The 15,788-nt window shown below is 31.8% G+C and overlaps 1 protein-coding gene across 2 annotated transcripts; it reads right to left on the reverse strand.

Moving 5' to 3' along the window:
* Nucleotides 1-9,135: 9,135 nt before the first annotated feature.
* LOC145320288 (uncharacterized) lies at nt 9,136-12,076 on the reverse strand. 2 transcript variants are annotated; one of them, XM_080162707.1, is made up of 7 exons: nt 11,995-12,076; nt 11,318-11,396; nt 11,037-11,113; nt 10,677-10,754; nt 10,249-10,345; nt 9,681-9,753; nt 9,136-9,427 (listed from the first exon to the last, which is right to left on the reverse strand). In XM_080162707.1, the coding sequence occupies exons 2-7, from the start codon at nt 11,366-11,368 to the stop codon at nt 9,282-9,284; spliced, it is 522 nt and encodes a 173-aa protein (XP_080018833.1). In that variant the 5' UTR covers nt 11,369-11,396; nt 11,995-12,076; the 3' UTR covers nt 9,136-9,281. The 2 variants fall into 2 exon arrangements, with proteins under 2 accessions (XP_080018833.1, XP_080018834.1); XM_080162708.1 differs by lacking the exon at nt 9,681-9,753 and having other exon boundaries at nt 9,152-9,427; nt 11,995-12,043.
* Between the last annotated feature and the right edge of the window lie 3,712 nt (nt 12,077-15,788).

The following is a 15,788-nucleotide window of genomic DNA, read 5'->3' on the forward strand; positions in this document are numbered from 1 at the left end:
AATGTTACTATAAAACTTTGGGAACTAGTTTGTCCCCTCTTAAACTCTCTCTTTCTAATAGAGTTGAATCTAAAGATTATATTAGCTTGTATGCCTGAATATAAAACCTTGGTCGTGACAGGCAGGCAAGCTAATGGTGACCAATCCAAAGTTCTACGTGATCAGGGTCTCAATTGCTTAGTCCAAATTCAAGGTTGTTCACAAGTTTGAGAATAGCGAATAGTGTGTTTTTGTAAAAATTCTCATAAGCATATTTTGAATAGGCAAGCTTTTCTATACAGGGGCGTGCGGGAGGGGAAGTAGAGGGTAACAACACCACTATGAGATTAGAAACTGGGGAAGACTTAATTTCCCTATTTCTCCTCTCCAGGCTCACACCTGTGCAAATTCTTGTGCACTCCACTGTAGGTCCAAATACATGTAAGAGACAGATTTCATCCTTATTTTCGGTTTTGTTAGAATTGTTTCCATTTATGTGTAGATACCTTTAATTTTTTAAAATAATCTTGAAAATAAGTCCGTTTATCTTAATCATGCTATTTTTTTAGGTACTTGCATTAGGACCTACTTATTATAATATGGAGGAGGAGGGGACAGAGGAAAGTTAAACACCCCAAGACTTATGATTAAATTAGAATAGACTAAAACCTTCCCAGACCTATGTAGAGCTTCCCATTCGGTTTAGAATTTGGCGAGATCTTAATAAACAAACTATATAATAGAACTCCAAATTGAACCTATATATGCATTTTTCAAACATGTTTTCAACGTTATAAAAAATCTGATTAAATTCTAAAACAATGTAACCAAACCTTTTCTATAAACCTATGACCGTAATGTGTGTGCGCAAGGAATCAACCCATTTCAAGGCGCTCACTGCAAACAATTACCACAAACTCACCAAATATTCACAAACGAAATTCTAAAAAAAATTGGGTATAGTCCCTTTCGTGACAATCGTCGTATTTTCACAGTAGCTTTTCTTCTATTTCTAGCCACTGTGAGGGCTTTAAACCAGCGGGGCCAATTGTCTAACCCTCACCTAACCTAACCTAAAATAACCTATGAAAAGCTACTGTAAAATACGACGAAATGCTGCTTAAGAGGCGTTGTCACGAAAGGGACTAATTATTAGAGGCTTTTTTTACTTGCTTCCAGAGTTAAGCTATCAAAATCCTTGGATTAAAAAAAATATTTCCTAAACTCTTAAAGCCAATCAAAAACCTACTTACTATTAATGATGTCTATCGGCGTAACGTAAAGCAAACAGACAATTACATGATCTAGTTAAAGAGTAGCGACGCTTCTAATAGTTTTGTTTAGGTGATTTGGTTTTTTGTTGATATATTTTTTGTGTATTTCAAAAACACTATTTATGTGAATGTGTGTGTGTAAGCCATTTATACAATTCAAAAGTCCATTTTCAAACTTTTTTCAACAATTTTGATTGCAAAAGTATTTTTGGCAAAAAAAAGTGTGTTTTAATTGGTTATTCTTTAACAGTAAAAAGTTGCTGCAATAAAAAAAAACTTGTTTATTCATTTTTTCAGTGTTGTTTCTCTAGTAGTATTCATCTACCGGGATAGAAATAGCTTAATACCTGTCTAATAATGACCAATAAGAAGTTTCCCAAATTAATTAGCTGTTTTAGAGATTCTAGGAAAATTATACTCATAATTCTTCATGTTATAATAATGGATATAGAATACGTGGATATTGTGAAAGATTCTCACAAACTCTAATAAAATATTTCTCCCAGCTGGCTAATATAACGATAGCCCTCATTCCTAGCTTTTGCCTTTATCCCATCCCCTCCTCTGACCATTGAAGAATGTATTAACCAAAATCTGAGAACTATATTAGCAATATGTTGCATATTAAAATGACCGCATTGAATAACTGATTACAGATCTGAAAACCGTCACAATATCCATGTGTTCTATGTCCATTGTTATAATACTCTTGTTACAGTATAAATGTTGCATGCAATTACCTTCTCATTAGTATGGAGACATTCTAATTGTCATTGTTGTGTCACTTTTGGACATAATTGTCTTTGATATTTGTTAATTACTCTTCTTTAAACTTTAAATAAGGGCTCAGCAGCAGATTATTATCTCCTTCAAATCTTTAAAACCCCTCATTTTACCAACTCAAAAAAAGCTTGGACGTTCTTGCTGATTTATACAGTCATTAATAGTCCAATTCTCTGCTACTAATTGCTCTGTTATGCATGGCTGCCGAGCCCTGGTCTAAATGTTACATGCAATCATGTCTGATTAGGAAGGAGACATCTTCAGAAGCGAAACGTTGTCTGAAAAAAATAAGATAGGGCAGATAAAGGTACAATAACAGTAATATTACAGGGTGTTTCAATAGAAACGTCTTTTTTAAATTCTTAATTATGCATAGAAAATAAAACAATTATAGCAAATGCTTTATATATTTGGAAAACCTATTATGGGACATTTATGTTTCAAATATTTGAAAATTATTTTTTCAAAACCTTATGCCTCAAAAACAGGTTTTTCCAAAGTCCTTATTTTTGAAGATTTATGGATTTAAGGTTGTGGAAAAAAATGTGTACATTTTTAAAATTCAAATTGCGCGGCTTGTATTAATAGTAGAAAAACGCCATGCATATCGTTAGAATCGTCATAAACTCTAGTTTCTAAAAATAAATGTACCATTATAAAGTGCTATTTGTAGTTTAGGAGCTACGTTGAAAAATGTGAGAAATGTTGAAAAGTTTTAAGAAAATTTAAACTTTTTACCACGTAGCTCCTTTACTATACATAGCACATGAATGGTTCTCATATATCCAAAAACTAGAGTTCATGACGATTCTAACGGTATGCATAACGTTTTTCTACTATTAATACAAGCCGCGCAATTTGAATTTTCAAAATGTGCACATTTTTTCCACAATCTTTAAATCCATAAATCTCCAAAATCAAGGTCTTTGGAAAAACCGGTTTTGGAGGCATAGGTTATTAAAAAAATAATTTTCAATTATTTGAAACATAAATGTCCCAGAATAGGTTTTCCAAATATATAAAGCATTTTATATAATTGTTTTATTTTCTATGCATAATTGAATTTAAAAAAGACGTTTCTATTAAAACACCCTGTAGATGTAAAAAAAAATATTATTGATGATAATTAAAACATAATGTTTTTTTGTCAGTTTCATTAATTACCAAAGACAAACTTTCAAAAAAAAATGTATTTTTAAGTGAATTGTAGTAGACTAATTTTGATTAATAAGAATCCTGATGGGGAAGAGGGTTAGAAAAAATCTTTACAAGGATGCCCCTCTGTAGGGGGAGGGAGATTGTAGATCTACAAATAAGTATAAGTTATTTCAACTGTTTTCGCTTTATAATTAGCAAAATATTTTATTGCATGATCTTTGACTGAAAGTACTAACTATAAATTGTCGCATATCATGGAATAAAGCTTTTCGTTGGTAAATTAACTCGTGTAAAAATTTCTTCCCTCGTATAATGTAAAGCATATGACAAAACATATAATAATTTAGTTATGAGTAGTAAAATTTATTAGAATAAAGTAGTTTTCTGAAAATTATACCGTCGGAAAATTTTGTTGAAAATGTTGTCGCCCGTAACAAGGGTTTTTGTCTGCAAAAATATCCCTTTTCAAGTTTGATGAAAAATGGTCAGGTGGGCCATCTAGATATTAATGTCCATTATCTAGACACAGAGATGCGATCTTTTGTGGTAGTCGGACAGACAGACTGTCACTTCCTAGAGCACGCTATGCTCCGGGACTGCCGATAACACCCAGATGTTTAATCCCCTCCTTATCACATTTCTAGCCAACCCATTCTTCCATTGTTTGACCGTCAAAGAAAGCGGTCAAAGTTAACACCCGCCGATATGGGGAGGGAGTTGCCCCTCCCCCCTGCATGTTCCAGTAACCTACCCTTTTCCGGGGGACGTCTACCTTACCCCCTACCGGGGCCTACCCATCTGCTATTCACCTGGCTGCGGCCCCCCATCTTCTCCACACCCATTTTCTACCTAACCCACTATTGTAATCTGTTTGTATATAAAGCCATTAATTTATTGTGTATATTCAGTTCAAATAAAACATTCAAACTGTAACTACTTGTAGTTCTTTATTGATAGAATTCTTAAAGGCTAGGGGCTCTTTTGACCGGACTCGCTCAGTAGGGTTGAACCGCTTCACCCTACCACACTTTCACCTCATTTCAACCACTTTTTGCATATACAGTGTTATGGATTTTAGGCGCGCATAAAAGAGAGTAAAAGATAATATAGAATATTTATGTATCTCATCGTATTATAGAAAACTTTCCACTGATAGGAAAATTTAAATTCAAAGAATAACTCAAGTTTATTGGTCCCAGGGAGTCGCAGGCTCGCTTTAGTAAAAATATAAACTTTTAATTTAATGATTTTTAACTTTTTATACATGAAAAATTGTCTATTATACGATACATAGGTTTACAGTATGGCTTAAAACGAGTTCTAATCCAGTGAATATATATTGCTTTGAAGCCTTAATTAGAATTTTATTATCTGTATATTTTTGGTGTAAACTGAGGTTAACTTGCTTCATTTTATCTTTGTTATCATTTCTAAATAACTTTATTTTACTCTAAATACCCTTCTCTAACAAGAAAATATTAGTTTATCTCAATATGAAGGCTAACCTAAAAGCAGAAACCATAAATCAGAAATATAATAGAGCTTTTTTGCAAATGCTAAGAAAGACAAATGAACTTTCACACTGATAACACGGAAACAGATAAAAGAAAAGATGATTTCACTAAAACCAATGTAAATAACTCCACTTTTAAATATACCCGACATGTTCTTGTTTTTTGGTGTTAGATTAAGGAGATGTTGAATGATGACTCTTTTTAATCTGCCACTGTTCATACTTCAGCTAAGATTCAATGTTTAGGAATATATCAAATTCAAAAGTTATGAGAAGTGTAAATACTCTAAAAATCACTAGCGGTCCCCCCCCCCCCCCCCTACGGTTGACCCATTTTTTATTTAAGTTTTTTAAAAATAGATTTTTTTGGGGAAGGTGATAATTTTTTATCTAGGGGCGATTTCTCTTGGGGGGGTTGTGGTACCCTCCCCCAAAATAGTTTACGATATCCTTCGGTACAAACAGACAAACAAACATCCGTTTACTTTATAATAAGGATTATGAATTTGCCCAACAGGCTGGTAGCGAAGACCCCCAACCCTTTTATTTATTTTTTTTCAAAAACAAGTGAATGGAAGATTTTAGTGTTCAAGAGGCACTTTGTGTGAAAGCAACAAATTTTCTAAAATACTTGTTTTTAAACGGCAGATCAAATCATTTCAGAGAGTTTAACGGAAAATAAAGAAACAGCGTAAAATATAAATACTGATGACTTCATTTCCTAAGACAGTTGGGAGATTGAAAAATATTTTTATATCAGTAGAAATATAATCTTCCAAAAACTGATTTAGAGGAACAAAATAGCAATAGTAGATTATATCTCTAATACAATATAAATGGTTCATATTTGCAAATTATTAAGATATTGCGGCTGCTTAGTGAAGGTTAAAAAACCTAATAATTTATTTTTTTATTTCCAACCATGTAAAGATTTCTTGAAAAAAAATAAGCGTTCAAAGATCCATAGGGAAAGAAAGCCTACAACAAAAGTATTCTGGTTCGTATTTACAGACAAAATAAAAAGACAGACAGACGGATGGTTATATTAAAAACCCTTTTTTAGAGTAGCAGCACAACTAAAAAATCGAGTAATTAATAACAATTGTTTGCATGTAATTAATCATTTATAGCTTTCATTAAAGTTTTATTGTTGAAATCACGCTGCCACTTAGAGCGGTCAACTAATTAGATTATGACAATTGAAAAGGATGGGGAGATGGAAATATGGAGGAGAAGGGAAGGGAAAGTAGGAGGTGGAAAATATGAGATTTAAGCAATTTCCTCCTAAATTTTTGTACTATCATTTTACCAGATTATTAGTCATGATTTCATTAGTTATATTTTTAGGAGGGAAAAGACAACGTCAATAAATATAAATAATACCAAATTACAATTTAATAATCATATACCTATATCCATAGGCGTCCAAGGGGGGGGGTAATGGGGCGATTACCCCCCCAAACGATTTTGGGGGTGCCATTTAAAATTTACCCCTACCCTGTGGGTGCCGTAGGCACCCCCAACTATTTCGGAGGGGGTATTTACCCCCCCCCCCCAAAATAAAAAATCTCTAATAAAAAAAATAAACTAAATTTACCCCTGCCAACAAGTTTCAGGGGGGGTAATTACCCCCCCCCAAGCAAATTTTACCCCCGGGGTAAAAATTTTGGGGGGGGTAAAAGTAATTACCCCCTCAAAAAACGAATTACCCCCCCCTTAAAAAATTTTTACCCCCCCCCCCAAAAATAAAAAGCTTGGACGCCCCTGCCTATATCATATAATATTAGTATAAATTGGAGAAGATTAGTTATCCGTAAATTATCCTAACTTTAGATCCCGGATAGGAAGTTTTTAAAGTGATACACAATTTATTAGATGCTAAAACGATTTTCGGAATAAAAAAAACTATGCCTCTCTTAACATCGAAGGATATAAAAAAATTTATTTTTATGGTTTTAAGCTATTTTCCTGTGGGTCCCTTGGGGCGAAGTCAATATAAGAATCGTCTATTATTACATATTTCTTAAGTTACTTTAGTTACAAAGTAATTTAATTCATGTAAAAATATGAGAAAATTAATTTTATGGAAGTTAAAAGTTATAAAATAAATTTTTAATCATTATCAACAATTGAAACACAGCATCATACTTCCATTTAAAATGGGGTTTCTAAATTATTAGTTTTATTTGGACAACAATAAAATTTCTGTAAAGGCTTTCCTATTCTATAAAGTAACCTATTTGGTACAGAATATCTCGGGAACCGATTATATAAAAGTGGTCTTTGCTGACATATCATTGACATACAGTTTTTTAGTTGAACATTCATGTCGACTTTAAAGTTTTATGTAAATCGACCAAATTGCTGGCCAAAAACTTACCCTTTATCACTATTGGTTGGTTTATTAGTAACTATTACAGTGTATTATATATTAGTATGTCAACGAAATAATTCCAATTCCAATAGGGTGGTTAAATATCAAAAATAAAGAATTTTAAAATTTTTCTCATCGAACTAAATTATTCATTTAACGCTTAATTATGTTCAATATTTGATATAATTACCTAATTTTAAAACTATTTATTGAGTTTATTGTATAAATAGATTTAAACCTTATACAATACAGGACAATGAATGTAAATACTTGGATCTTACACCAGATTTTCAAGTTTTCTAATAAAGAAGAATTCGCACCGGGCTAAAATAAGGATTCCCTCCACATTTACCCTATCTCTTCCCTACTAATAGATGAACGAACTGACCAATAAAGGAGTTCCGCCTAAATTGAGGACAATTTTTTCCCGTATATCTACGTATATTCTCCATCCCTTTAAATGACTGAAAACAATATCATTTTTCAAACAAAAGTAAAGAAATGCAAGAATTAATAAAGAAATAATTGTTCTGCCACGTAATAAATAATATTATTTTGATATTCAGGTCTACTATGAAAATGTTATAAGAGTAGCTGTGTTCTTTGAAAAACTAAAATGGTTAGTCTAACTAAAAAAGTATATTATTTAGCAGTTTTGCTCCTTATATTATCTAAACTAAACTAAATAACTAACCAACAAAAGAATATTATAGAGTACTTATTATTTTTTTAACTATAACATAAAAATCTATCCTAATTAACCAACATAAGAACATTATAGAATAGTTTTGCTCCTTAAATATCTAATTGGCTAAACTAAACTAAACATATTGTCCAACCAAATCAGATTAAAGAGTAGTTTTGCTCCTTATATCCCAAATTGACTAAACTAAACTAACTCGACTAACTAACCAACATGATATTGATTTTTAATTCAACATTGCATTAATTAAACATGGAAGCATTATTTTCATATTGTTGTGTAAAATTTTAGATTAAACAAGAATAATATCTCCACTCCATGAGCGTATGCTAAAGTAGCATAGCTGAAGAAAAACCAAGAGAAACCAATAAAACACTTTTATCATAAAAGTCTAGTATTCCTAGTCTGAATGCGAAGTATTTAAATAAATACCTACGGACATACTTTAATTATAGAGTAGCTGATGCACTACTTGAAAGTTACCAAAATTAAGCAATGCCAATATCATAATGATCTATTCATTTATATTAGATAAATTAAATGTGCCCTAATGATCTGCCCTCTGGATATAAATTAATTATAGTTACTTAACATTTTACTTATCATTGGGATATCACTTATAACAAAGCAAAATACAGTTAATAGCGAGCTCTAGCTTCAACACGAATTCAGGGATAGAACAATGCATGATAACATTAATTTATACAGTTTATAAACTTTGCTTCTAGTGGTTTTGAAATCATTGTTTCAGTAGCGAGCTTCTCTATAATCCAAATGTCAGTCCGTTTGCCTGTCCGTAAGATACGGTAAAGAGGAAACGGGATATTTCTCAGTTACTATTCAAAATAGACGAATGGAAATTATTGTGAATATTTCCTATACCATTGAGCATCCCTCATATAATTTGCTTGTTCTGGCAGTCTATTGATCGATGAGCATGCATTTACCTCATATCTTACTCTGTCCGTCAGTCTGCCTGTTATACTATGACGGTCATTTCATTGATAAAACTTCTGAAATTTTGTACAAAGATACGTAATAACCAACTTATACCAATAACGAAATTAATTTGGGAAAAAATCACGAAACCTATACGTGTTTTTCAGCTGTCGTTAGGGGGCAACACATCGTAAAATTGACGTCCTCTCCATTTGCCCCCCAAATATTATTTTATATTTATTTCGCTTGTTGGTTATACCTTATTCCTGCGTAATAACCCTATCACCATAACTAATTATGTCCGCCTGTCTGTCTGTTATGCACCCTGTTTCCATGGTGCTTTGCTGTTTTTATTTTTTTGTATTCAAGAGCTTTACTACTATGGATGTTGTCATCCTTGTTTGATGTGTAATTTATTGCAGAAAATATGAAGAAAAAATATTTATTTTTAACTGAAAGTACAATTTTAAAGTAAAACATAATAAGAAAAAATAAAACTTTCTAAATGCACAAATAATTTATAACTATTATATAATGATGAAGAATAATTAAAATAATTTAATTCCTAGCAACATATCTAAAGAGAGCATAGAAAATAGCAGCTAGAAGAGAACAAAAAGTAGTTATTGTAGAAGTAACCAAGAGGAAGAGAAAGATATGCCTCCTACAAAAGTTTCCTCCTTGCGGATCAGTCATATTAACTCCTAGTAATTACAGTGTTCATACAATAAACAAGGATGACAACAGTCATAAGTAGCGAAGTACAAAAAATAGTTATGGAATGGACAAACGGACAAAGTGAGTTATAGAGCGGTGTTCAATAGTCATAACAAAGAAAAGAAAGAGAGAGCGAATATGCAAAAACTCGAAGAAAACATAAGTTGTAAAAAAGAAGAGAATAAATTACATCACAAAATAACTTGCTTTTGAATTGATTATCATTGTATGAACACTCACCGTTGCTAACGTAGGCACCAATGATAACAAAGAATAGAATAGCAAATATAATGAGCTGCAGACATATCAGAAACTAATACAGGTACAGGGTATACTTATCTATATTAGGTAAACTAATTAAAGTAAAAATTTCTCATCGTATCTTATGTAATAATGGAGACTGTATTTCTTGACATTTCTTTCATGAAATGGCATCAATTTTTAGCCAAGAATTTAAAGTAAGTAAACCCGCGACATCAGCTTAAAGGGTTACATGCACACTTTCTGTCGTGCAGGGAGGTGTCAGGTTCCAGTTTTAACCACACTGCATTAAACTAAAGACTATTAAGACTCCCAAAGAAAGAACATGTCATCAATGAATGATGTCTGGCTGTTGTATGTATAATTAATATCCAAGGTGATTAGGGCCAATATGTAATCTTAATACATCTGAAAATGGGGATTGTGCATTTGAGGCACAGACTGGCATATTATCCATTATTCTACCTTAAAAGATCTAAAGGCCAGTCAGTTCTTACTTGGTTAAAATCTAATCGTTTTAGTCCCCAATACTTAAACATAAGTATACCCTGTTCAGATAAATAAAGAACCATAGGCCAGCTTGTTCTCTCTTGGTTATAATCTGATCTGCCCAGGCATCATGGATCAGGCCCTGACATGTCATACTAAAACAATTTTAATGCTTGATTTTAGTAAGAAAAATATGTGTCACAATAGAAGTTATAGTGTTACTCAACAGCCCAATGCAGGTTCATAAATTCAGGAAGCTTTTAGAATTTACCTGCTTGTTTTAAAAAATCATATCTGAGGGGTATGTATTTCATACAAAAGTAATAAATTAGATTTTACATTGAATAAAAATGTCATCAAGCGATATAAAAAAACCTTCAAAGTGGGATAATATCTTTTAATAATAACCTTTATATAATTTTAGAACACTTTTTTTTAAATTTTGAGATATGTATGGAATCTTGAATAGATATATGAATTGAATACCTGATTATTGACATGAACATGGAGAGTCCTCCAATAATCAACCCTGCCTCCAAGCCGTACCTACACGCTTCACGTTCACTGAAAAAATTGTGATTTATAAAATTAGAGTGGACTGGAAAGGTGGTATTTTTGCTATGTCATTGTCTAACCCCAGCGATTGTCCCCCAACCCTGCGAGCCTAAACCTGCGGTGCCCTAGGCATGCTGGACTACCCAGTAACCAATATAACTTAACCTAACCTGGTCTAAAGTAATAAACAAACAAACAATTAATTACCACCCCACCTCCTTATTTTTTAAAATAAAGAGGGGGCATTGTCAGTGCTCCAGGAGAACTTTGTGTAATAGCGTCAAATATTACTTGGATAGGAAAAGCAAAACCAGATTTGCAGCTACAGGCAGTGGTAGTGCGGATACCAGAATCTTGCTTGACTTCAACTACATACAGGTTCAATTGTGCGTTCACTTCCGCATAATCACAGCACTTACACAAATCATAAAAAACGCATATTATTAAACAAAACCTACTTCTTCCCGTTTGCTTTACTCTAATAATAAAGCAACCCTCTTACTTATAAGCTATTGTGTAGTCTTTTGCGGATATGCTTGCGGATAGTTTAAAATTCGGAAGTGAATGCCCACCCTCGGATCATTGTAGTAGTTGTACAAGTGTTCTTCGCCATGTTCCACCATCTTGGCAAGTCACACGTTTGTCTCGTCACTAAGGAAAAGAAAAAATATCTTTTTATTGAGCATAATTACATTTTAGTAACTTTTCTGTAAATAAATTATGTGTAAACTTAATCCAGCACTAACTAAAAATAAGTTTTCTATAACATTCAAAACAATAAAATAAAATGAGTTAGCTAACATTAATTTTTGAACTTACATAGATATAAGAATGATAACATCTATAAGTTGATTATCGAAACACACAAAATCATGGATGAACATTGAACAAAGCGACGAAATGGGTTATGTAGCAGATGAGTGGTCATATATAAAAAAAAGAGAAGAATGTGTGATAATTAAATAGAACAAGAAACCTTTATAAAAAAAAGGAGTACCATGACCGACAGACCAAGTAAGTATGCTGGATGCTCGTTACGTAAGGAAAGACGTACTAACAAAATTAAGACCAACAGGGAGCTTCCCTAAATTGCATTATATTGTAAGACCTCATTAGAAACATAATTATAGTATATTATGGCTTAGATGATTATTTATCTATTAATCTCTATAAATGAGATTAATCCTAAACAACTTACTTAAATTTTATGAATAAAATTGAATTACAAAAGTAAATCATAAATATATACCTTTTTTCAAAGAAACAGGAAAGAATAACTTGTATTTCTCTAATTTGGCGGATTTATAAAAATATTTTTCGAACATTTTTCTGATTCTAAATTTACTAAAGTTGCTGAATGTAAATAGGTAAATTTATGCTTATATATCCAGAAAGACCACACAACCGGCGGCGGACCAATTGGTTTGAGGTCTTTTAGGAATCTTAGCGTTCGTCTAAGGCGGGTTTCAGCTATTTTGTAAAAAAAAAAAAGGGGACGTCAACTCTCGCAATAAGATTTAATTAAAGGATATATTCTTTCCCGTCATTGTTTAGCAAATAAAAAGAAATATATAGTCTCAAAAGGGTCATTTCGAATAAGTACTCCATTCCAGTGATGCTTTAAATAGTTTTATGCAATTTTATTATGGGGAAAAGGGTGAAGTCGCAATTAATTTAACTAAAACAAAAGTAACTGTTTTAACTTGTAAATGATTTAAATTTGCCCATCATCTTAAATTATTTTAGATTGTTGTATCACGCTCTATGTAAATATTATATAAATCATATTTTATATGCAGCGAATCTACTCAATACGTTAATATTTTTTAATACTAGCAGATGTGCCTCCATATTTTGAATTAAATTTAAATTTTTTAAAGATAAAGGGAGGAAATCATTTTCCCGGGGGGATGTATCTTTGTTGGGTCGAAATACCCTCCCCTAAAATATATATAAAGTTCCCCAGACCTATAAGAAGCTTCAATGTCAATAAAAACTATGTCAGTACTTCGAGATCCTTCAAAACAGACACAAAAACACTCATCCTGTTACTTTTACTAGCGGCTACGCCCCTAGAGGCCTCTAGGGGCACTTGAGGAGGAGAGAGTCGAATTTAATAATTCAATTTCTTATTTTAGATTTTAAAAGAAAAAGTTAAAAAAAATTACGTTTGACGTTTATTTTTCGTTGAACTCTCTTTCTAAAATTGAGAAAGAAGGTGTATCAACTTTTTTTTTATAGCTAGCCGGTTCTTTTAGTAAGTAGTAGATGTAAAATTTTTCATAGAATTCAGATATGCAATCGGTTTTTTTGTAGACCTCTTTTTTTTAAAGTAATTTAAGTTTTTTAAAAAAAATAATTAAGTCGGTTTTAAGGTACTAAAACGCAACAAAATAAAAGAAGAAAATGGCCAGTAAGAACAAAAATAGTAAGATCTTTAATTTGACACCTTACTTTTAAAATTCTGTTAAGTAATTATTAAAAAAATCTCGGTTTTATAAAAACTTTAGACCTAAATATTTTCTCAAACAGACATAAAAAACATGGGTTCATATATACCTTTAGAATCAGAAAAATATTACGAATCCATTGTAAGCAAAATTGAAAAAAAGTAAAAAAATTAAAAATTAAACAAATGGCCAATTGTATTTTTTGTTCAGGCAACACTATCGTCTTCCCTTTTTTACCCCCTCTTTACCCCCTTCCCATTTTTATACTCAATTCAAGAATTAAGACGTTGCCTGTACAATATAATATGATATTTTCATATAATTCCTTTTATTGTAGTTTATATACTATATTGTAAACTTTTTTTTCAATTTTGCTTACAATGAATTCGTAATATTTTTCTGATTCTAAAGGTATATATGAACCCATATTTTTTTATCTGTGAAATAATAAAATTAAGTTCAAAGTTTTTATTCTCGTGGGTTTAAAAAAATCGATTTTTTCAAAAATTACCTGACAGAATTGAAAAAGTAAGGTGTCAAATTAAAGATCTTACTATTTTTGTTCATAATGGCCATTTCTTTCTTTTTTTTGTTGCATTTTAGTACCTTAAAATCGACTTAATTTTTTTTTTTTAAACTTAAATTACTTAAAAAATAAGAGGTCTACAAAAAAAAACGATTGCATATCTGAATTCTAGGAAAAATTTTACATCTACTACTTACTAAAAGAACCGGCTAGCTATAAAAAAAAAGTTGATACACCTTCTTTAAAAAAAATTTAATTTCTCTTGGGAGGGTGGTGGTACCCTCCCCCAAAATAGTTATAAACCTTCCCGCGACATATGAGAATCTACCCTGTTAAGGAGAACCTGATCGGTTCAGCGGTTAGCGAGATCCTTCGGTACAAACACACAAACACACAGACAAACACACAGACATCCTGTTACTTTAGTATAAGGACTAGCGGTTACGCCCCTAGAGGCCTCTAGTGGCCTTTAAATATTTTTTTTTATTTTAAATATCTAATTTGAGAAATAACTTGTCTATGTCATCAATTATTAAATTCATGCGTCTACGCAGCGCAACTACGCTAGCGACACTATGCGGCAGAAATATTTCAATTTTTTTCTCGATTTTATTGTAATTTCTCTTGGGAGGGTGGTGGTACCCTCCCCCAAAATAGTTAAAAACCTTCCCGGGACATATGACAATCTACACTGTTAAGGAGAACCCAATCGGTTCAGCGGTTAGCGAGATCCTTCGGTACAGACACACAGATACACAGACACACAGACATCCTGTTACTTTAGTATAAGGATTTTCTATTAAATTTTAATTCCTTGCTTCTAAATACTTATTAATTTTCAATTTAACACCCAAAACTATAAAGTTTCTTCACTAGTGACCACAGAATCATTTTTTGTAATTAAATATCATTGGATTCTCCTGGCTACCCTAGCAAGGCGTCCTGTCATTGTTCCTAGCTACACTTATTGTTCAGATTATCCTCCTTGTTTGATAATAGTATAAATCAAGGAGTAAAATAAGTTTTAACAAATTGAGCAGGTTGTAATTTAAACAGAGTTACATAGAAGGTTTTACACCCGCTGGTGTTTGTCTAAATTATGTCGACTCTCATTTGATAATAGCAAATATTCAAGGATCTAAAAGAATAATACAATGGACGGCAAATCGATATACACATCCCTAATGATAATAAAAAATGATATCTTTTATAGATTAGATTATTGGTTAAAAGATTTGTACACTTCTGGTTTGGAACCAAAGCAATGAAAATGTAATAAAAGTATCCACAGTTTTTAAGCCATGGACTAAGATAACGAGGTTATCACATTTTGTGTACCAGAGTGTAATTTACAGTCAAATGTTCCTTACCGTCCTGTAAACATTTATGACTGTTAAGGATATTAATATTTCACCCCTATTACCCCTTATCAAGCAATCTATAATATTATTATCTATTGTTGACTACTGTAAAATCGTGATATGAACTAATGTCAACACAACATTTTTATGTAAAATAGACAAATATTATAGATCACCATTCATATATGGAAGGGTACTTTGGACTATAAATTCTCTCATTCGTTGACTTAAAACTTTGGGTAGTTTTATGGAAGCTTGATTGGTTGGTGCAAACTAGCAGCGTCAAAACTTTGAAACCAATAATTTTTATTTACAGAAGTGGCAGTTTTATTTATCAATACAAATGAGATGTTTGTCAATTTATATTTCATTGTCTTATCCCTGGATACAGAATTGGGTGGAAGAATATTTTTTTTTATACTGTTGTCCCCTCGTTACCACTTTAACATGTAAAACATAATGTCGACGTAGATAATAGGAAAATTAACATTTGTAAAACTATATATATCAGCAATGACCACCTTTACAGTTTTTATATAGGCATATATTAGAAAAGCAAATCAAAATGCAACAGAATGTTTCAAGTTTGAAAAAAATAATACTCTAATATAAAAGATTTTAAATAAGTCTGCTAAAATAAATTCAAAATTACAAGTTTCTGTCTTTGCACCATAGACACATTTTTTATTAGATTGGTGCTTAAAAA

This window comes from Acartia tonsa, chromosome 5 (assembly GCF_053477335.1).
Source record: "Acartia tonsa isolate MP-2025a chromosome 5, ASM5347733v1, whole genome shotgun sequence".
In the NCBI taxonomy this organism is placed as follows: Eukaryota; Metazoa; Arthropoda; class Copepoda; order Calanoida; family Acartiidae; genus Acartia; species Acartia tonsa.

Excerpts from the sequence above, each read along its gene's own strand:
- LOC145320288 (XM_080162707.1), bottom strand. The coding sequence starts at position 11,368 with ATGGTGGAACATGGCGAAGAACACTTGTACAACTACTACAATGATCCG. Across the intron at positions 9,754-10,248 it reads TCTTTATTTATCTGAACAGG|TTTCTGATATGTCTGCAGCT; the intron begins GTATACTTATGT and ends TACCTGTATTAG. Across the intron at positions 9,428-9,680 it reads TGGTGCCTACGTTAGCAACG|GAGTTAATATGACTGATCCG; the intron begins GTGAGTGTTCAT and ends TGTAATTACTAG.